Below are 21,671 nucleotides of genomic sequence, written 5' to 3'. Positions count from 1 at the left end.
TGCTCCACTCTCAGCGAGCGTATTCACCACCGGCGATCCTCCACCTGTCAAAGCAGCGGTGTCTTCTTACGCGATACGGTGCACCTTACACCGTATCGCCGTAAGCCACCTCTGTAAATAGCTCGCCGCGGCCCCTGCATGCTTGGCAAGACGCCTGCAGGCCCTCCTGAGACGCACAGAGTTTAGGGTCGTACCTCACCTCAGCTACCGCTGTCACAGGAAACACCGTTTTGCACCCCTACCCATCCTCTGGGTGCAGCCTGAGGCCCAAACCATCACTTCCACACCCCACGACACTGGATCTGATCAGCTTCCTCACCGTGCCGCCAAAAGCTGTGCTCACTGGAGCAGGTCCCCGATGGGCTGTTGTCAGCCAATCAGAAAAGAGCACAAGAGACGCTCAGAATGCACACTTAAAAATAGCTGGTCATTACCACCTGTGAATCAGGAAGCACGAATAATTAAAGTGCAGCACTCAGAATTAAGTCTGGACCTTGAAGCGTGTGCTGTGTTTACATAAGTATGATGGGATGGGATGCTCCATGTAAATGTTTACCGCATTTATGCTACTCACAAAATACACAATATGAAAAGCTTTGTACTTATTCATATCTTAATTTGGGGGGGGAAACATAGCTGGTCTGCAAGGTGCTGCAAGGTTTGGCTTAGCAACAGGGTTTAAAAATAGCTCTCATGATGCTCTCAGATGCTTAACAGTTTTAAATTAAACAAACTGTCTAATAAACTGGAGGTGCGTTCAGGAGGCATGCGATGAATTCGGTATTCCTCATGAGATGGCCTTTATATCATCTCCCCTCACCTGTTGCACTTCAGCCAAAAATATCAAGCCTTTAATAATCAAATTTGGCTGCAAAATTAGAGACCATATCCAAAGGCTCTGACTTTTATTCAGTAAATATTGGATCTTTATTCAGTATCAAAAGTTATGAAAGATTGGAACTGTTAGCACTTTAGCTTGCTGAATAGAACATTACTGGTTCCTATATACCGTCTCACAAAGCTGCAGATTCAAAGTTGGGAGTAAAGTACGGAGAGGCTTCATCAAAGGATGCTAAAGCCTGAAAAGGGTGTCGTCAGTGAAGATACGCAGGGAGTCTTCAGCTCCTGCTTTGTCCTTTACAATCTCCCTCTGGGAGAGCTTGGAAAAGGTCAGACTGTTGCCGTGGGAACCAATATCCAAACTGGCTTTCAGAGGCATCTCGCATATACGCTGGCATAAACCCCCCCCCCCCCCCCAGGCTTCCGTGTCTCTTATTAGTAGACGGCATTGATAGCAGGACAGAGAGAATGGCGTTTGTTGCCGTTGCGAGTTATTCCTCGAATACATGTATAAATACAGAATATTGATATAAATAACTCAGAAGTAAAACCCTTAGAATTGCATAGGAGTACTTTTTTCCAAATACATAAATAGGATACTTATTTATTGCAATGCGAGTAGAAAATGATTGTCATTTTTGGGTGCACTGTTCCTTTAATGGGCCCCAACACAACAGAGTTAGTGTTAAATCAAAAAATATCTGTCCTCAGTTCAGCAAGCTGTGGGGCGGATCGGCAGCCGGATAACTATTATGAGTCCCTCGTCAACGACGCTAATAAGGCCCTAAATTAACAGCTAATTTGCCAGAAGTGACTTCACTAAGTGTGACAGGATTTCTTTTTTAGTTTCAGCACCCTTGGCGTTATTTTCTGGGCGGCGGTGTTTGTTTTCCAGCCCGGCTAGCATCCAGGGAGGCCGAAGCTGCCAGTGGTTTGATGGATTTACAAGAGCAGTGTCCTGCCATTTCATTTTGGAGGTCTCAGCTGTTGTTGAAAGCAGCCGTCACAAGATGGCTCACTTATGTTGATTATTATTATTATTAATAATACATATTTATTGATCAGATGATGTCAGCATTTCAAATGGATTTAGCTGCATTTTTTTTTTTTATCGAATCAATAAATAATGATTGTGTGAAGACAATTTGTCTTGAGAGATGAATCACGCAACACTGCAGGCTTTTTTTTTATTTATTTTTTTTACGTCCCTCGCACAAACGAGCCTAACGAATGCAGGAGGGACGGCGACTTGCGTGACGCATTTGTAAGACGCTTGCTGAGTCATTCCCCAGATGGTCCCAGACACTTTACGAACCTCACAAATTTGTTTTGGTGAGCTCGGCTCCTGTGCCTTTTTGAAGAGTTCTGACAGCTTTCCATGCGTATCTCCTACGAGAACATGCGGTGTGCTCTGGAACGGGGAAAACTGTCGACTCCACGTTTACAGGCATTTAAAAAGAGAAACATTTCTGCATCACATCCTCCACATAGTAAATTACAGTCGGAGTGTTTGACGGTTTGCATCTGAATCTTTTATGGCGACCCCCGCCTCGGCGTTATGTAAGAGTCTGGTGTAGAACGGCCTGACGTAGTTCAGAGGCCGTTAATAATTTACCATTCTAGCTGCTGCAAATTCTAATTTTTGGACAAATCCCAGGACAGTTTGGATGGAAAAATGATGGCTGATTTTCTAAATTGTTTTTATTCCCCCGTTTTAATGTCTTCCTTTTAAATATTTGCTTTTAAAGCGCTGAGAAGTATTTTTTTGAAATAATTTTTTATTACTCTATTCTTAACCCTATTCTTTTGAGACATTTAAAACACGTCTACTCAGTCCCAGCGACGACTGCCGCTCAAGTCCGCTCGAGCTAAAGAAGCTAATTTACAGGTTAACCCGAGACTAGCGCTTGACCGAACATGAGGAGGTGGAGCCAAACGATTGAACATGTTGACCTCTCTGTGTGGGTTGGGGTGAGAAAGGCCGAGGGGGTGTCAGGAGCGTAAAAAAGACGGGGGTCATAACAAAGACCGATAAGACACAAGTGGAGATTTTTCATTCAAGACAAAATCGGTTCGTTTTGTTGCAGTTTGTGAGCAGATAAACTTTATTTATGCACATTTGTCAACTAAAAATAAAAAGTTGAGGCAGGTGTAAATAGATGGAAGCTCCTGAGGCGGATATATAACACAATGTTGCCTAGCAACTGACTCCCTTTGACCACTCCAATTCCCACATATGGAGATATATTAGAACTATCACGGAGTGTTGATAAGAAACATAAGAAACGGCAGCAACACAGAAGTGCAAATAAACTTTATACGGATGCACTTTCACAGGCACTAAAAAGTACTTTCGCCCTTTAAATGTAAATCACACCTTCTCAGTTTCTCATAACTGCTGAGTGGAGGGACCAAAAGGAAATAGTTTTGTCTTGTGCGAGCAGGATTTTAATTGCCAAAGGTACCGGCATAATGCCAGTGTTTAAGCTTGGACCCGTTTTGTCTCCTGTGAAGGCCACTCGGATTTGTTGTAAACCCGGAGGCTGTGACTATTGTGCTTTGCCCTAAAAGCATTACCTCTCCTTGCAGCTGACCACGGGTCAAGCAGCCATTATATTTCAGGTATGACCCAGATCTGTGGATTGTGTCTGCAAAGCTGCGCTGAGATCCTCAGATTCTGCTGCTGCGGTTTCTGCTGAATGAATGTTCTCCTCCAATCCTTGACTGCACTCTGGTTTCTGACCGATGTAATCAAGAAGCGGACCAAAGTCTAGCGACGGCCGCTTTGGGCTGTGCCAGTTTGACTGTAGCTTTGTACCAAAGCAAGCCGATATGGTGATGAAAAGAGAAAAGTAAACCGTTATGTTGTTCTAAAACGGCTCTGATCTAATGCATCAATCACGTCCATCCATCATCCCACCCATTCGTCCACAAACCACGAATTAAAAAAGAAAAGATTTCCAGATTAATCTGGAAATCTAAACTGCAAAAGCTATTTCTGCTTGTCCTTTGGGCGTCTGCTGCTTTGCAACTCGCTGCACTTTTGACTTTCCTACATTGTGTCGCCCCCACGTTAAAAAAAGGCCGACTTGTTTCTGCCTTTGCCAAATCCAGCGGCAAAGGACACGTTTGCATAAAAGCAGGACAATCGGGGAAGCGTCGGATTAGACTCGGATTAGCCTTCACCTGATGCTAAATGCAGCCCCTTTCTTTCTCCCACCAGCTTGCCGCCCAAGTTCTGGACGATCTTGACGACGAGGACATTGGATTCGGATTGGTGGACGAAAAGAAGGACTCTGCCGTCGCCAAAAAGCTCGGTATGGTCGCCCGTTCCCGTGGCAAAAGTCCTCGTGGGTGCGAACGTAGCCCATTTGCTAAATATCCAAATACTTACACAGCAAATGCAAGAAGAGATAACGAGTGAAACAACTCTGCCATCAAGTGTTCAGCAAAGACCGTCACATCTTCTTTTTAAGAAAGTAAATCTGCTGCAGTAAAACTGTCCAAATGCTGAACATCAAAACTTTAAACTGATGAAATGAAAATAAAAACATAAACTATTCGTGAGCTATAGTGTTTAAATCCTCTCTCCAGGTCTGGATGAGGTGGAGAGCATCTACATCTTTGCTGACAATGAGATCATCGAGTATGACGGAGAGCTGGCGGCCGACACCCTGGTCGAGTTCCTCTATGACGTGAGCAATTTGAGCCCCCCCCCCCTGCATGTGACGTGGCCAGTTTGAACTATTTTCATCATCACCTGTCTCCCGTTGTCGCAGGTGATCGAAGATCCCGTGGAGATCATCGACAACGAGCGCGAGCTGAAGGGCTTCCACAACATGGACGAGGTCATCAAGCTGGTCGGATATTTCAAGGGCGAGAAATCTCCCCGTAAGGTCGAAAGGTCATGCTCTAAAGCCACGAGCTTCCCGTCGGAGGGTCCTGCTGTCGGGAATCTAATTCTCTTTCCCGACTTCCTCCGTTCAGACTACGCCGAGTACGACGACGCTGCTGAGGAGTTCCACCCCTTCGTCAAATTCTTCGCCACATTCGATCCCAAGGTTGAATTTGTGTCATATTTATTTTGTGTGTGTGCGTGTGTGTGTGTGTGTTGCCTACTTTGGTGGGCCACGCGTGGTCTCTGTGGGTCATGCGTTTCTGTGGGTCATGCTTTGGGATTGAATATCTCCAATTCCCTTTCTTCCTATTTATTTCAGATCGCCAAGAAGCTGAAGCTGAAGCTGAACGAAGTCGATTTCTACGAGCCCTTCATGGAGGAGCCGGTCACCATTCCGGGGAAACCCTACATCGAGTCGGAGATCGTCGATTACATCGAGCAGCACGACAGGTGATCTGCCAGACCCCCCCCCCCCCCTTTCAGCCTCTCTTTAGTAACGCCGTGAACAGGATGGAATGATTCTTGTATCAGAAGATAGAATTTCGTTTTCCGTCTGTTTGATTTTGCACTTTTCCAACAGGCCCACTCTGAGGAAGCTCGAGCCCCACAGCATGTATGAGATCTGGGTATGCAACTTCAGATGATTTAAAAAAAAAAATTATTTTTTTTTTTTTTGAGCTCAGAGGACAGGGAGAACATCTTTTGTGTCCCACAGGAGGACGACATTGACGGCGAGCACATTGTCGCCTTTGCAGAGGAAGATGACCCAGGTAAGTTTCTACCTTCATAAACCCGGGGGGGGGGGGGGGGATGCCACACTCAAATATAAAGCCAATGGTCGAGGGGAATGTGGCACCTTCTGCTTTTCCCTTAGATGGTTTTGAATTCCTGGAGATCCTGAAGGACGTGGCGCGGGAGAACACCAACAACCCCAACCTCAGCATCATCTGGATCGACCCCGACAACTTCCCCCTGGTATGGTGAACACGCCTCTTCCTCGCTCTCCATAAATGTTGCGCATGAGACCGGCATATCGGAAGCTAACTTGATCTTCCTCCGCTTCCTACCTTCCAGCTGGTGCCTTACTGGGAAAGGACGTTCCACATCGACCTCTCTTCTCCCCAGATCGGTGTGGTTGATGTTGAAGACGTAAGATTCCATCATGTCACTGAAACGTCTTCCCCCGGACTCTCAGCAATCATTTTACAAATGGCTTTTTTTTTGGGGGGGGGGTTATTCTTATTGGTCCATCTTCGGCAGGCTGACAGCGTGTGGATGGAAATGGATGACGACGACGACATGCCCTCCGCCGACGAGCTCGAAGAGTGGATCGACGACGTTCTGTCAGGGAAGATCGACCCGGACGACGACGATGAAGATGACGATGATGATGACGACGACGACGATGAAGATGACAGCGATGATGACGACGACGACGACAACGACGACGACGAAGATGATGATGACGATGATGAAGATGACAGCGACGATGACGACGACGATGACGACGACGATGATAATGATGACGATGACGATGAATAAATAATTAATGCCATCCTTTTGCTTCATTGTTTTAGCCAAACTTTAAAGTGAGTATTTTTAAAGAGAATAAACTCAAATTCTTTGGACAAAGTCTTAAGATTAGTACATGCAAAAGATCGGATAATTATAGATGCGGAATGATTTGTTTCTGCTCTTCATATAGACTGTTGTCGCTATTAAATTAGCGACAACAGTCATTTTATTTCATTTCAAAGACGTAATGCGTTAAACGACTGCACGCAGCACTCCTCTTACCTAATATAAAAGCAAAACGCCTAGTATGGAACCGGAAACAACAAATGAGGCCGCAGAACTTCTCTCACCACAGACGGAATTGACAGGAAGAGCCTGCCATCTCACACCTTTGCAGTATTCATGCTGTGGTTTGCTGACCCCCCCCCCCCGTTCATGAGAAAAGTAACCAAGTCAAGGAAAGAGGCCTTTCATGAACAGAGGCGGATACATGTGTCTAAATATTCTACAAATAGCCACAGATATATATATATATTATTTTAATGTGGCGGATTTTTCTGTCTGATGCAGCAAATGTTTCGGGAATCAAGCAACTGGATGTGAAAGAAAATGCTGTTAAAGAATTTGATGATGAGACTCTGTGTATTGTCTTCATTTAAAGTTTACAATACAGTATTTATGTCAAATACAGATTATTGATGGTTTATCGCATTTTATTTATTTCAGAGTTCCGAGAGAGTAAAAACAAAGCAATTGGAGGATGTAAAAGAGTATCTGAAAATGAAGGACCGTTAGCGTAGCATGCATGTTTTAAGATAGCTTTAAATCAAGATTCCAAAAAAATAAAAAGAAAAGAAAGAAAGAAGGGAATTTGCATAATGTAGTTGGATTAAATGAATTTTGGCATCTTGGTTATGCAACTGAATTCCTGATTTGATATTTGCTTTAATATTTTATTTACCGGTATATTGATTAAATGTATTTTCTGTCTATTTTCCCCCACAATGGTGCGTCAATTTGTTAAAGTAAGCAAAAAATAATAATAATCTGCAACTTTAGATGTTTGGGAATATTTGAGCTGAAATCTGAGATTAAACTGAAGCATAATTTACTTGCAGGGTTGATTTCCCCCCACTTGTTCACGGAATCTCTCAAAATGCACGGGGAGGCACTCTTGCCCGACCTTATCGCACGCCACAACGACTTTCCCATGGCGAGGCGTTACATCTTCCACTTTGCAACCCCCGGCGTTTGTGGATTCTACGTTGTACGTGGTCATGATGGACTTGCTGATGCACAAGTTACCCTTCTTCCCGGAAGCCCCTTTGACGCGCCAGCCGCCCCCACGGCAGATCCGAGTGACGTCATCCTCGCTGGCCTCGATGAAGGACTGGAACCTTGTCCTCCCGCAGAGTCCGGTTTTACTCAGGTAGCTGTGGAGCATTGACAATTAGCCGGGCAAAATCCTGACAAGGAGAAATATATTCGGCATTGGAATATACTTTTTCCATTCTTTGAGAGATTTTCTTTTAAACTTTTCCTTCAGGATGTGTCTGGAGACAAATCTTTCGTACGCTTTGGGGTCATTCTGCTCCTGACAGGGCTGTTTCATATGACCCGGGGCATCCAAGTCAGTGATTGGGCAATTGGCGTGAGACAACTCTCCCTCGCCACCATGAAAGAGAGTCACAGCGAACAAAACTGCTGTCAGGAGATTGGTGTTCATTTTCTGGAGTGAGAAATAAGTGTTTGAGATGACAAACATAAATCACTGAAAAACACGAATCGGTACCGTTTTCATTCAGCAATAATCACTACTTTACTCATACAATCATCCATTTAATTACCCCCATCCCTTTAATTACCCCAAGAACAAAATTTAACATTTTTCCAAAATTATTTCTCTCTAAAATATCTAAAAAATGTAATTCGACGTATTAAAGTCTCCTCACCTGTCTCTGCCGAGCTGATATTCTGGAGGAAGTCGGCGCGGATCCAATCCTATTTAGGCTTCTGTTTGAAGCACAGCAGTACTTCTTCAAAGATTCGTGTGCATGCGACGTCCTTTCTGCAAATGACGACCCCGTGTGTGTGTGTGTGTGTGTGTGCGTGTGTGAAGCAGCCTTTGTGAGTATATGAAATGCAAGAAAACCACATCACGACAAAGTCCCCGGTGGGTGAGAGACTTTTTTAAGACGCAGTACGACAAGTATGACAACGTACTCTTTAAAGTACACAAAAACTGCACCTGTAATGTCACCTGGAATCTACAGAAAACATTTTTTCTACTACAGATCCATTCTTTTTAGGCCTGTTTTACAACACATGCGCTGGTTGTACAGCACATTTGTTACACAACTGAAACACACACACACACACAACTGAAACACAAGCTGAAACAAGCGCGGTCGCTTTCTTAAGAGCTTCTTTTTTCCTTTTTCTCGTGCCACTTTTATCTTCAAACTTTCACATTAGCTTTGCTTTATCAGGCCTTTCTCGTTCACAGGACAAACCACGATGGTGTCGGAGGCCTTGTCGCAGCAGTACAGGTAGAAAAAGGGCAACACCTTCTCCCCGAACGTGTCCTTGAAGGTATAAATGTGAGTCCGGGCCCTCACGTCATAAAAAGACACCTGCCCCTCCTCGTAGTCCACGTACACACCCACTCGCTTCGGCTTGGGGTCGAGCGGGAGCGGCGTCGGCGGGGACGTCGAGACCCGATACCCCTGGCCTTTCTTCATGGCCAGAGCCCAGTAGCCCTGGGCGGTGCTGACGGAGATCCGGCCCTTCCTGTTGATGGAGGACCTGGCAACGCCGAGGTACCAGTCGTCTTTTTCCCCCACCTGGACCTCCCAGTAATGTCTCCCCGAGGTGAAGCCCTCCCGTCCCAGGACGATGACCACCGTGTCGAAGCGCTCAGGGCAGTCTGGGAGGTCCTGCCACGCCCCCAGGTGTCTCACCTGATGTCTGTCCTGAGAAAGCTGCAGCCAAGGGTTGGCTGAGTCTGGGTCCAGAGTGACCTCCACTGGGGGGGGGGGGGGGGGGGGCATATAGCCAAGGATTTATTACGTTAAAGAGACTTAAGGTTGTAAAATAGACGCAAATTCAAAACTTTACCTGCATATTTCTGAATCCTTTTGATCTCTGGGGACAGAAAAAAAAAAATATATATACAGTCAGTTTATCCTGATGATGCTGTTAATGAAATAAGCTGAACGGAACAGAGACGTCTAAAAGATGCGCCAAACGTAATCGCACCACTCTCAGCCAGTTCGTCTAGCGTGGCGTTTATTGCCGCCTCCAGCGTGGACACGGATCTCCTGATCACGCCCACGCACGCGTCGGTGGGAACGCTGGTCTCGGACCAGTCCTTGACGGAAGGAGGCGCGATGAGAGCTGGGAAGTTCTACGGAGAGCGACGGAACAAAAAGAAATGAGAGAAAGACGTTGGTGAGGATGGAAAGAATTCACTACAAAGAAAGTCTCTGATGTTCTCAAAAATCCATGAAAAGGATTGAAATGAATGAATTTCAATCAAAAACCCAAAAAAAGCCGCCCCACCTTTAAGAAGTGGATGTGATCGGCCCGAGCCACGCTCTCCATGTCCGTCTTCCTCCTCTGCAGCTCAGCGATTTCCCGCTCCAGCTCAGCCACGAAGCCTTGGGCCCTTCCCTCCATCTGCCGCTGCTTGTCCTCGATGGACAGGAGCAGCCGGGCCTGGGTCCTCTGGATGGAGCGCACCAGCTCCGAGACGACCCGCATGCTGTCCTCCGCCTCTCGCCGAGCGCTGGCCTGGAAAAAAAAAAAAGCACACATGAAGTCGTTTACCTTCTCATAGGACGTTTGGATTTTTTTTTTTAAGATCTCGGGAGGATCTCACTTTGCTCAGTTCGACGGAGTCTTTAATCTCCTCCACCTTCTTCGTCCTGTCCTGGATCATCTGCAGGACGTCCATTTCTGTCCTCTTCAGCTGGGCCTGCGTGATTTGACACAGACATTCTGGTGACGGGCTAAAAAAAAAAAGAAGCCATCTTTTGCCGATAAGGAAATGGCTTTTGGAGAAATAACCCAAACTTGCTCGACCCCCCCCCCCCCCCCCCCCCGCCCCTGACCTTTTTCTCCGTCCACTCCCTCTCCACGGGGACGGTGTAGTGCGCCCGGTGGTCCGTCTCGGTGCACAGCACGCACACGCAGGCCTGGTCCCTCTTGCAGAACAGCTCCAGGAGTCGCTGGTGCTTCGGACACATCCGGTCCTCCATGTTCCCCACGGGCGCCATCAGCTCGTGCTTGGAGAACCTGGCGGAATGAGATTCCAGGTGCTCCTCGCAGTAGGACGTGAGGCACGCGAGGCAGGACTTGGCCGCCTTGGGCCTGCCCTCCCCGAGGCACACGTCGCAGAAGACCTCCTCCCACGAGGCAGATGGGAGGGAAGACGGGGGAGATGAAGGTGCGCTTTGAGGCGAAGGCGGAGGCACCTCGGCGGAGGCTTGCGGAGGAGAGGTTTTGGGAGTTGACACAGCAGGGATCAGAGGAGGCAACTCCTCCTGCTGCCTCATCTCCTCCAGAAGCCGCTGCTCCTGATAACTCTCCAATAGCCCCTCCTCATCCTCCCTTTTCCCTCTTTCCATTGCCCACTTCCGGGTCACTTCCCCTCCCACCTTGATTTCCTTGAACTGCTCCGCGATCTCCCTCAGGACGGTGTTGACGCCGACGTCGGGCCTTTTGCAGAAAGTCTTCTTACACATGGGACACTGGAACAACGGGCTGCTTTTCCAGTATCCCAGGATGCAGCTCTGGCAGAAGTTGTGTCCGCAGGGGATGGACACGGGATCGGTGAAGACGTCCAGGCAGATGGAGCAATGCACCTGCTCTTCAGAAAGGTTGCCGGTGGCGGCCATTCCTGCACGGCGGAGAGGCAGGGGTCAAAAGTCAGCGCGAGAAACGTGACTTTCGTACAAAGCAAAGCATGATGGGACACATTTACCGTTACAAAATCAAAATTAAAAATGTTGTGGATTCATTGGGCTAGTTAGCTTAGCGACCGCTTCAGGAGAACTTCAGCGGACTTAAAAAAAAAAAAAAAGTCTTTATCTGAAATGTTATTATACATAGATCTGAGAAAAAACATAAATGTATACAATAGATGTATAAGAACACGGACTATTTATTACTGATACATTTAGAATGGTAAATCGATCTTCCCTGACTCCTAACGCAGGCGTCTCCCGGCTTGAGGCCTGGATATTCATAGACGACAAGATTAACATCTTTGCAGAGAAGCAGGCCCGAGCCAGTGGATCAGGGTCAAGGCGTTCCCCTTCTCCAGACCCTAACCTGGTCTAATATGTCATGAAAACAAACTTTACTATTAAAAAGAACAATCAGAACTGCGCCTAAGAGGCCGGGCCGGTGCTCAGAGGAACAGGTGAATAAGAAATGAAAATGGCGGCGAGGAGCGACAGAGAAAGCAGAGCCATAGGGACACTCACCAGAGAGCAGCCGCCTGAAGGCTCCACCGTACACTGACACATGAGACAGGCTGTAACCCCGAAATATACCCCCCTCCCTCCCTTTTTTTTTTTTTTACCCCAGATACAAAGTGATACTCCCCTGTGCAGAGCTCCGTGCTGAATTGTTAAAAGACACAGTCTGTGATTTGCACACTTTCAAATGCACATTTAAGTTTGGCTAAAACGTTCTGCTTTTAGACAATCCTGCAACTACAAACTCGTCCTGCAGGCGGGGCCGTGACTTAATTTGGCCTGTAATTCAGTATTCAGCCATTATGAATGAGCTCGATGACCTCACGACCTTTGTTTTGGGTTTTCAGCCTTGCCTATTCAAATTTGGAATTCGCAGGAGCATGATATTTTAATTTAATGTAAAATTCTTGGGTGTAACTCTTGAAGTGGAGTAAAACACGACTATAGCGTTGACAAACTCTGCATTTGTGTCGTCGTGGTCTTTATTGAACAATTTCAGAAACAGCGTGCAAAAGCGAACATTTGATTTAAATAATAAGGAGCGTTTTTTTTCCCTTCGACCCTTGAAAAAACGGTGCAATCAGGTCTCAGCTGGGCCGCTAGACATTAAATCTATTTAACTCTCACTCGTAGATGCAATTCAGCGATAAAGAATTAGGCTGCGATGCGTCACGTGTTCAACTGAATCAGGTCTATAAAAAATAAGAATCAGAATTAGCATTAATCGTCAAGATGGTTCTTTTTTTTTACACTAAAATATTTCTCTTTATATACAAGGCAGTAAACAATAATAAACTGTAAATACAGCAGAAACTGAATACTAATATCGCCGTTTTACTGCTTCCAAGCAGCGACTCTTTTACGAATCAACCACTCAAAATTGGGAAAAGAAAGAATTCGATCCTTTATATAGTTTTTTACCACCATAAAGAAATCCTAAAAGTTCGCGCCGACTCGGCAGGTCCCCCCCCCCCCACCCCCCGCCCCCGCCCCCGCCCCTTCTCAGATGTGTTTAACCGGAGTTATGACGAGAGGAGACGAGTTCTTCCCCTCCTGGGCCAGGCAGGGGCTGAAGATCGGGTAGAGGCTCTCGTTGAACGCGTTGCCGAAGGTGTAGAGATGCAGACGCGCCTTGGCGTCGTAAAAGGAAACCTGGCCCGCCTCGTAGTCCAGGAAGACCCCGACTTTCACGGGCTGGGACGGCAGCATGAGAGGCAGGCGGGACGCCGCCAAGGCCTTCACCTCCCCGTTCTTCAGCCACAGGCACCAGTAGCCCCCCTCGGGACTCAGGTTGATCTCCCCCTTGCGGCGCGCCGAGGCTCCGGCCACGCCCAGCGTCCAGGCCGTCTTGCGCGCCACGTCCACCTCCCAGTAGTGCCGGCCAGAGTTGAGGCCCTCCCGGCCCAGGACGAAGAGAGCCGGGCTGAAGCGCTTCGGGCCCTCGGAGTGGGACGCCCGCCGCTCCTCGTATCTCACCTGGCGGCCGTCTTCGCACACGACCAGGTTCCTCTGGGCAGTAGCGGAGTCCAAAATCACCTCACCTGGACAGTACCGAGAGGCCGTCATTCCACAGAGACATTTCTACAGCCACAATAATGAATTCAGAATCTGTCGGAAATATTCCCGCTCGGGATCGTCCTTTGAGTTTTGATCAGGTCCCCTTTGTTTTTAGAACTTTTACTCTTTTTCTCTGATTTCTGTTCTGATCTTGAGCTTTATTAAAAGCTTCATCGTTTTTTATTCTTTATTTTTGGTCTGCATCCTGGAATAGATGGAAGAACCCGTGTGAGCTTCCAGAACCTTTCTTCTACAGAAATCACAGTTCAGAAATTGATTATACATTTCTAACATTGATCTAAACAGTGCCAAGAAATGTCGCCATCATGTGGCCGGTTTGGAGAACTGCTTGTTTTTCCTCCCAGCATTAACATTCTCTCAGGCACAAATAAAAAGAAACCAGCCAACATTTGAAGCCTTACTCACTCGAGTAGTTCTGTATCTTCCGGAGCTCTGCGAGAGACGGAGAGAAAGACGGGGATGAAGTTAGAAAGTCGTTTGTCAGTCTATTAAAGCTAAATTCAGTGCGTCTCTAAAGCAGAGCGGCAGATTGACCCTCACCTTTACTGTACAGCCTCTTGAGCTCCTCCTGGTACTTGTCGATCAGACCGCAGACGGAGGTGCGGATGGTCCCCAGGTAGAGGTCGGTGTTGACGCTGACCGCCGACCAATCAGCGGGGTCGGGTGGGGGCGGCAGCGTCGAGAGGTTCTACGGGAAATTCGTGCAAGGGTGAAGCGGAACATCCAAATAAAACAGACCCGTCAGGGTGTGTTTTTCGCTACCTGCAGGAAGACCACTCTGTCCCGCACGGCCCCCTGCGCCTCCAGCTCGCTGCTCCTCCTCCTCAGCTGGCTGAGCTCGCTCTCCAAGCCGCGGGCCAGCTCCTGGGCGTGGAGCTCGGCGTCGCGCTGCTTCGCGGCGATCGCCTCCACCAACTCCGCCTGACTCTGCTCCATCACGCGCTGCAGCTCGGCGTACACCTGCCAGCTCTCCTCCAGCTCCTTCTGAGCGCTGGCCTGCAAGGGGGGGGGGGGGGGGGGGGGGTAATGTTACGATAACGTTCAAGTCTCTCCGTCTGTTTGACTCAGAGTCCGACGTAATAAAATCCGACAGGAAGCGGCTCGTCTTTTGTTCGTACAATGTTTTCTGAGCTCCTTGCTCAGCTGGACGAACAGGTTTCATGCTCCTGCGGCCAAGCGAAGGAAACCGCCCAAGTATATATAAATATATAAAAGCCTCCGACGTGACGTCACACATGAGTTTAGTTTTATTCATGCGAAGGACGTTTCATTTGCTCGCTGCGTCTCTTCTGCCGGCCCACAATCGGCAACAAGCACCGACGTGTCCGAGATTGTTACCGAGAAGAGACGTTTCATTCGTTACACTAACACAGTCCTATTTCTGGCCTGATTGCATTGACAATGTCGTTGTCATAGAAACCGTTCGAGCCCCAAAAACAAAAAAAAAACACCCCGGTCACCTCGCCACTGCATGTGGACCCCTAAAAAAACAGGCTCTGTGTGTGTGTGTGTGTGCAACCCTCGGTGTTGCTTGTTTCTCACCACGTGCGCTTTATCAGGTAGCTCAAAGAAGCTGAAGCGGGTTTCAGGGACCTGGAGCTGAAACCCGACACCATAACTTTCAACGCGGCGTGTTTTGTCACCGCCTGCGCCGCCGTCTGGGACCGCGAACGGCGCAACACGTCATGTCGCTCGGCCGCGGGAACCCGGGCGGGACTCACCTTTATGACCTTGATGGATTGTTTGATCTCGTCCAGCTTCTTGGCTCGCTCCTTGATCAAGTGCTTCAGCTCCGACCTCTTCTTGCCGAGGCTAGTCTGTCGGGAGACAATCGGGATTGCGGCTCAACCGTCATTGGGAATGCAAGGGGGACCTTCGTCGGCTGTTTTTTTTTTTTTTTACCATCTTCTTCTTCCACTCCTGGTCGGTCGACACGGTGTCGTGGCTCTTGTGCGAGGACTCCGCGCAGGCCGAGCAGATGCAGGCGTGGTCCGTGCGGCAGTAGATCTCCAGCAGGCGCTCGTGCTTCTTGCAGATCTTGTCTTCCAGGTGGAAGGTGGGCTCGACGAGACGGTGCGACGTCAGAGACTTCACCTGCAGCAGAGGACAGACGTGACGCGAACGGTTCGAGAACATCCAGATCAGGAAATAAAAGCATGAAAAGGTCAGGAAGACGGCCTGATTTCTTTCATGTTTGAATAATAATAATAGAAAATAGGTTGTAGTTCAAGGTTTAACAAAATTAATCGGGTCAAAGAGGGGAAGAAAAATGCAGAATTAATGGTAAAAACATGAAAGAATCAGAAGCAAAACATTTAAATGATGCCTTAAACCCCACAGAAACTAATACTTGCCAAACGTAGCAAGGGATTATGGGAGTTGGTTTCAATGCGGGTGAAACCTCAACTGGCGTGACTCAAATGTTCACAGAAGAGATCGTGTTTACATTTAATCTCTCGTGACTCGGGAATTTTAAGCGGCAGGCGCAACCAAATTAAAAGTTTAATTTGAATTTCAATGGCCCGTCCATAAAAGGGAGGGATTATGCAGAAAAACACGATGTTATTACACGGCGGCGTCATCAGAAGTATCTACCGCCGCACGATAATCAGGAAGAAGAACCCAACGGACCTTTTTATGGTGCCTGAGGTGGGTGTCGCAGAACGACCCGGGACAGTTCAAACAAGACTTCATCGCCTTTAACTTCCTCCCAATGCACGCGTCGCAGGGAACGTCTCCATCCCGGGCGAACTCCCCGGCGGCGTCGGCGCCCTGAGGGCCCGCGTCGGAGCTCAGATTCAGGGTGGATCCCCGCGAGGCGGCCCTGGCCTCCCCAGCCTGCATCAGCCCCTGGAACTGGGTGGAGATTTCCGCCAGGACCCGATTGACGCTCATCTCGGGTTTTTTGGAGTAGGACTTCTTGCACATGGGGCAAACGAACTTCTTGCTGTGGTTCCAGTAGCCCTGCAGGCAGGCCTTGCAGAAGCTGTGGCCGCAGGGGGTGGAGACGGGCTCCACGAATATCTCCAGGCAGATGGAGCAGGTGAACTGCTCCTCGGAGAGGACCCTGCCTCTGGGGGAGCCGACGCCTGCAAGACAGAGGGAGGGAGCAGAAAACCCGCATCCATGGCCATGATAGAGATTCCATGCCCAAGTCATTATGAATGTTTAAAAATAAAATAAAAATGGAAACAAGACTAAGGTGAGGTCAAATAAAAGTCTAATACCGTGGAGCTGACCTCAGATCAGAAATTCAAAACCTGCATGCGGAGGTTTAGAAAAAATAATTGCAATATTTGTCTAAAAATAACTTTGAGTGGACTGAAAGTTATTCATTGACGAGAAGAATCACAGCTCTTATCATTTGAAATCAACCCACTCGTTCATTTTAGTCATAAAAAAGTCGCATCAGAAAAGTCAAAAGGTCTTTATCGAAATCCTATAGCTAAAAGGGGGCGTGAACAGAACAAGCGTTTAGAAATAGGAATTATAGTTTTTATCCTAAACTTTTGTAAGAGTTGCTTTCTTTTTAGGTGAAAGGAAGACTTTTCTTTTCTCATGATGCCCGGCGCAGAAACGATCTGAGGAATGCAGAAAGTCAGGACTTTCGACCTGGCGACGCTCACGTCCCATTTAAAAGAAAATCACTCGCGTCGGGAAATGTGGCAATCAACAATCAACCGTCACCATGTGATCGCGACCGTGTCTTTTTGACAGGAAATGTAATTGACAGTAATAAAATACGTTTATAGATGTTTCACACTCGAGTATTTCTACGATCTAAACGCGTCAGTATTTAAAGAGTCGATTTAAAAATTTAAAAAAAATCATATTTTCCTCTTTTCAATCCAAGACAAACAAACATTTGTCCTCATATGCAGGTTTTAAAAGTCAAAGGCACCGACAGATTGTTGAAACGTGTTCCTTTCAAACCATCTGATGATTATTATCATTATTCAAACTACAGAAATCGATCGAAAGGTTTTTTTTAAAAAACTTTAAAGGGAGAGAGTAGAACTCACTCTGCATGTCTTCCGCTGACGTGGATCAGTGTTAGTCCTCACTTCGTGGACTTCACTCTGAACTACAAGCCGACAGGTGCCGCACTCTTCCTGGAACCTGAAGTGGCCCTCCCCCTCCCCCTCCCCCTCCCCCTCCCTCATTTTGTTATTTATTACGCTCTGATTTCAACTATAAAAAAGATAAGTCACAATGATATCCGGATCTATATTTAAACATGAATAAAGTAGAATTTAAGACGGAGTATTAGAGCCACACACATTTTTTTTTTTTTTTTACATTATGAGAATAGAGTCGTAATATTCCGATTTTAATCTTAATATTAAATAGATTTGCCCTCGTCATTTATTTTTTTGAGGCTGAATAAAGGTTGACATGAAAACAAGTTTTCTCTCTCTCTGAGTGTTCAGATGTCGATTCCGTCACGTGATGAATTATGCCATCGGTGTGATCAATGATCAATGACAGCATAATTAAAATTATTGGGGGGGGGGGGGGGGTAGTTAAATTTGTCATCTCCCCTGAGGAGTTATCCTCACCGACAGCACAGCTGATCGCTCATTTTTATTGCGCTTTTTCATGAACTAACCTTCCATCGATCATAATGACGCAAATTCATACATTTATTTGTTGTTTATAAGACTCGCTTATGAGTGTAACCTTATTTTAGCAATCCCTGGAAGCAATACGTTAAAATAGGAAAGAACCAGACAAGCAAAAGTCCGACATATGGAGGAGTTTTTATGACAACGCCTCAGTTCTATTTTATTTAGTCCATGCGGAGTTGCCGTAGCCGGCAGGAGGGTCCGTTTGACTTCTCAAAAATATGATTTCAAAAAAAAAGGAGGGGGCGGGGGGGACTATCAGATAACATGTGGTATATTGATTGCATCACATTTTTTACGATACGATATAATGAAAATGTTTATTTCATAAAACTGTTTCTGATGTTTTACGGTAATTTCCTGTCGGAACGTTCGGTCGAGATTTAGCGCAGTCAGGGCAGTTTGCCAAGTTACACAGCGTCACGTTGCTGATGGGACGTTTATTATTGTAACACCACACGGAAACGCTTCACCTCAGCCGACATTAAAAAATATATTTAAGCATTAAAAATAAGGCCCTTTTTAAATGTATAGTCTTCACACTGATAATGCTAATATTTATTTCTGCGCTAGTCAATTTTTTTAATTATTCAGCAATTTAAATCAAATAAATACAATTGACTGAAACTTTACTTTGCACTAAATAAAATGACCAAACGTTATTATCATTCTTAAACATGCTTTAATTGAATATAACTTTTCAAGCGTTCAGCAGCATGACGTCAAATGCTTTGAACCTGCAACCCTTCACGTCCACCGTAAGGGGGCAGCATCGGAACAGCAGCTTCTGTCACATGGAGCTCACTGCGAATCCATCTTTCTTTCTTTTTCTTCTCCACCCTGTGCAATATGATGCTGTCACCCATGGCAACGCAACAATAGCCCTGCTTCTTCACATTGACACCCAAAAGAAATCAATGTCGGCGTTGTTGTAGATGATTCATGTCTTTACACGAACGGCGTGTTGACGGTATTAATGCCAATTAGATGTTAAAGGTGTGGTTCCGGTTCCGTGTGCTCAGGTGCTCTGACATGTCATTGATTTCCCTCGCTTCCTGGAAGCTTCCTGGAAGTGCCACCACATCTTTATTCATCCGCTGCATATTATTAATCACCTCATGTTGTCACTTTCTATTCTGACAGTAAAAGTGTGATGTTTCACCAGCTAAGCAGAATATATTTCACAACTTGGCCCAAAAAGACACAACTGAGAGCTGTGTGTTTTTTTATGGTTTGTTTGTTTGTTTGTTTATTGGTGTACTTTCGGGTGCATCAGTGTGCTCAGGCTGAGTGCAGCCCCTCCAGCGAACTCACTGCAGAGATTATGTCGCATGATGCCACACTTTCTTGGAAGGGGGGGATTCTGCTTCCTCTCCCTGTCGCAGTGTCAGTCTAGGTAAATATATTCCTCCCCCCCCCCCTTTCCTTCCCTTTCCTCCCCCTTTCTTTTCCTCTCTTTTGTCCACTGGCGGCTCCAGCTCCTCTTTTTATCTATCTTTTCATCTTTTTCACCCGTCTTTCTGACTGCCCATTTTTGTTCTTTTTCTCTCTCTCGCTCTCTCTCTCTGTGGGTTTTATTTTCCATAACCCAATCCAAAGCTTCTCCTTAAGGTTTATAAATAGAAACTATACACTTCTTGTTGTCTCTCTCTCTCTCCCCCCCTCTCTCATATTCTCTCATCTGCTTCCTGTTCCTCTTTTCCTGCAACCAGTTTCTGCTGGAAGCTACGCTGCACTGTTTCCTCCCTATGTTTTTTTTTTTTACTCTCCCTTTGCATGTCCATCTCTCTCATGTTCTAAAAAAAAAGATAAGAGAATATAGCATTACTCTCCCATCCTTTTCCCCTCAATAAAAAAAAAAGAAGTCCTTTTCCAAATAGGCTTCATCACCTCCACCTCTGCGTTCTCCCCTTTCCCCATCTCCCGCCTGATGCTCTCCGGTTTCCCTGCGAGCACCGTCCCCTCCGTTGTGGGACACAGTGGTGCTTGTGAATCATCTCTAATAAGCGTGGAGAGTGTCACGCTGTCTATGTCACTGTATAAAAAAAAAACCCCCCACAGCTGAAAACGGTGCCTTGCAGATCAGGTCATGCAGCATTACTCAGTGGGGGGAATCGTGTTGCATTAGCACCTCTGATAACACCCTGCAACCACATTAGCCTCAGTTAAGCTCAAAGAAAGGCAGAGCAGGAGCTCAGGAGACGATGCTGAGCAGAGGCGGCGCCCACGCCGGCGACCCGGGGTTAATTAAGTGTTCAAAAACGTCCCTCGCTCTGGGTTAAAGACTGAAGGATGAAAGAATGTTAAGAACAAAAGGACACGATAAAGGCATATTACATATTAAATGTTCAAAATGGGCAGGAAGAAGCGCAAACGTCTTTAATCCCGCCCCGTTTCCTCATAATTGGCTTTGATTTTGATATTAACGTACTCTATGAGTCTTTTATTTAAAGAAAAATGCAAACATTTCACTTTGTCTTTGCCATACCAAAAGTATAAACCCATCATCCTTGTTAAAAAAAAAAAGAGACATCATGCGTGTTTGAATCAGGGGAAGACATGGAATATCATCATACGTATTCATCCTCACCTGATTCCGGAGTCACTGTCTTCTTTACCTTAGAATTAGGTACCTGGAAGTGTGTGTGTGCGGTTTTATTTTATTTTAATGTAACCGTTACATTAAAGCTGGCACCTGAATGCAACATCATCTCCTCTCCTTTAAAGCGTGTTCTGACCCAATCTAATCCCGTCTGATCTGACGTCCTCTTTCATCTCCTGTAATTTGAAATGGTCTCAGAGTGTCTCTTAAGAAAGATGTCACTACGAAGGTAAAAAAAAAAAAAAAAAGTGATCATGTGAGATACTTTGAAGATCATGTGCATCAGCAAACCTGTGAAATCCCATTCCCGGATTACAGACTCTGAAAATAGCGCTGTAAAATAAGGATTCTCCTAATCTAGAGAGATCCAGGCTGAAGGATCTCTGTTTTCTTTTCATTATTCTTCATCGGAGCAGCTGATCCCGAAAAAGCCAAACTTTGTGTGTGTAAAAATCATATTTTTGCTACCATTAATAAAACAGGGGCCTCATATTAAATCCTTACGTCGTTCAGTCCAGCTGTTTCATTTCACTCCTGTTGTTTTCCTGAAATGTGACTTTAATCTACTTTGGGTGAACACAAGCCGAGTTTAAATTCAGAGGTGTCTGCTCTGAATTTAATGGTAACCTTAGAGCAGCACGTCAATAAATCTTTAATGGCCAGTCTGCGCAAAAAAGGGAAATTGATCTTCAAGCTGAAAATCGAACCTCAGATCGAAAAAATTGATTCTCACCAGGGAAGACTTCATGTGATGCAAACAATGCAACTCTGTAGATCCAGAATGACTAGATCTAGAAAGAGTTTTCCCACTTTCACTGTAAAGAAGATGTTAGAGTGAGTGAGTTTTTTGAGATAGTAAATCGGTTTGAAAAGCAACCAGAAGAGGCTCTATCGACTAAAAACGTGTGCTTTTGCACCAAAACAAAAACATTTTGTTCCTTTAATTTGTTCTTGTGCAAAAACAACTCTTTTATTTCACGTACTGAGTCAGACATAAAACCTCTCTGACCTCGGCGATTTGAAAAATCCACACGTTCATGTTGTGTCAAAGGGACGTGCAAGGACAAAGTGCCCACGCTCGGCCTTTTCCAAATTGAGCGGTCTAAATTCCTACGCTCCTGCAATGTATT

General features: G+C 46.2%; 3 protein-coding genes across 3 annotated transcripts; 1 reads left to right on the top strand and 2 right to left on the bottom strand.

The window, feature by feature from the left end:
• Nucleotides 1-2,757: 2,757 nt before the first annotated feature.
• LOC137911726 (calsequestrin-1-like) lies at nucleotides 2,758-6,959 on the top strand. Its single transcript, XM_068756107.1, has 12 exons — nucleotides 2,758-2,811; nucleotides 3,412-3,462; nucleotides 4,064-4,157; nucleotides 4,435-4,535; nucleotides 4,620-4,731; nucleotides 4,828-4,901; nucleotides 5,058-5,188; nucleotides 5,319-5,364; nucleotides 5,454-5,508; nucleotides 5,613-5,713; nucleotides 5,813-5,887; nucleotides 5,999-6,959. Exons 1-12 carry the CDS (start codon nucleotides 2,758-2,760, stop codon nucleotides 6,278-6,280), a joined length of 1,176 nt encoding a protein of 391 aa, XP_068612208.1. The 3' UTR covers nucleotides 6,281-6,959.
• Nucleotides 6,960-8,429: 1,470 nt separating this feature from the next.
• On the bottom strand, nucleotides 8,430-11,768 carry si:dkey-46i9.6 (E3 ubiquitin-protein ligase TRIM39). Its single transcript, XM_068755800.1, has 8 exons — nucleotides 11,743-11,768; nucleotides 10,912-11,153; nucleotides 10,366-10,659; nucleotides 10,134-10,229; nucleotides 9,815-10,045; nucleotides 9,512-9,659; nucleotides 9,371-9,397; nucleotides 8,430-9,278 (listed from the first exon to the last, which is right to left on the bottom strand). Exons 2-8 carry the CDS (start codon nucleotides 11,149-11,151, stop codon nucleotides 8,725-8,727), a joined length of 1,590 nt encoding a protein of 529 aa, XP_068611901.1. The 5' UTR covers nucleotides 11,152-11,153; nucleotides 11,743-11,768; the 3' UTR covers nucleotides 8,430-8,724.
• Nucleotides 11,769-12,709: 941 nt separating this feature from the next.
• Nucleotides 12,710-17,390, bottom strand: btr12 (bloodthirsty-related gene family, member 12). The gene is made up of 8 exons (XM_068755798.1): nucleotides 17,337-17,390; nucleotides 15,946-16,403; nucleotides 15,217-15,408; nucleotides 15,036-15,131; nucleotides 14,077-14,310; nucleotides 13,855-14,002; nucleotides 13,720-13,746; nucleotides 12,710-13,277 (listed from the first exon to the last, which is right to left on the bottom strand). The coding sequence occupies exons 1-8, from the start codon at nucleotides 17,341-17,343 to the stop codon at nucleotides 12,739-12,741; spliced, it is 1,701 nt and encodes a 566-aa protein (XP_068611899.1). The 5' UTR covers nucleotides 17,344-17,390; the 3' UTR covers nucleotides 12,710-12,738.
• Nucleotides 17,391-21,671: the final 4,281 nt, after the last annotated feature.

This window comes from Brachionichthys hirsutus, chromosome 23, assembly GCF_040956055.1.
Source record: "Brachionichthys hirsutus isolate HB-005 chromosome 23, CSIRO-AGI_Bhir_v1, whole genome shotgun sequence".
NCBI classification, from domain to species: Eukaryota; Metazoa; Chordata; class Actinopteri; order Lophiiformes; family Brachionichthyidae; genus Brachionichthys; species Brachionichthys hirsutus.
This window is presented reverse-complemented; position numbering and strand designations above follow the sequence as displayed.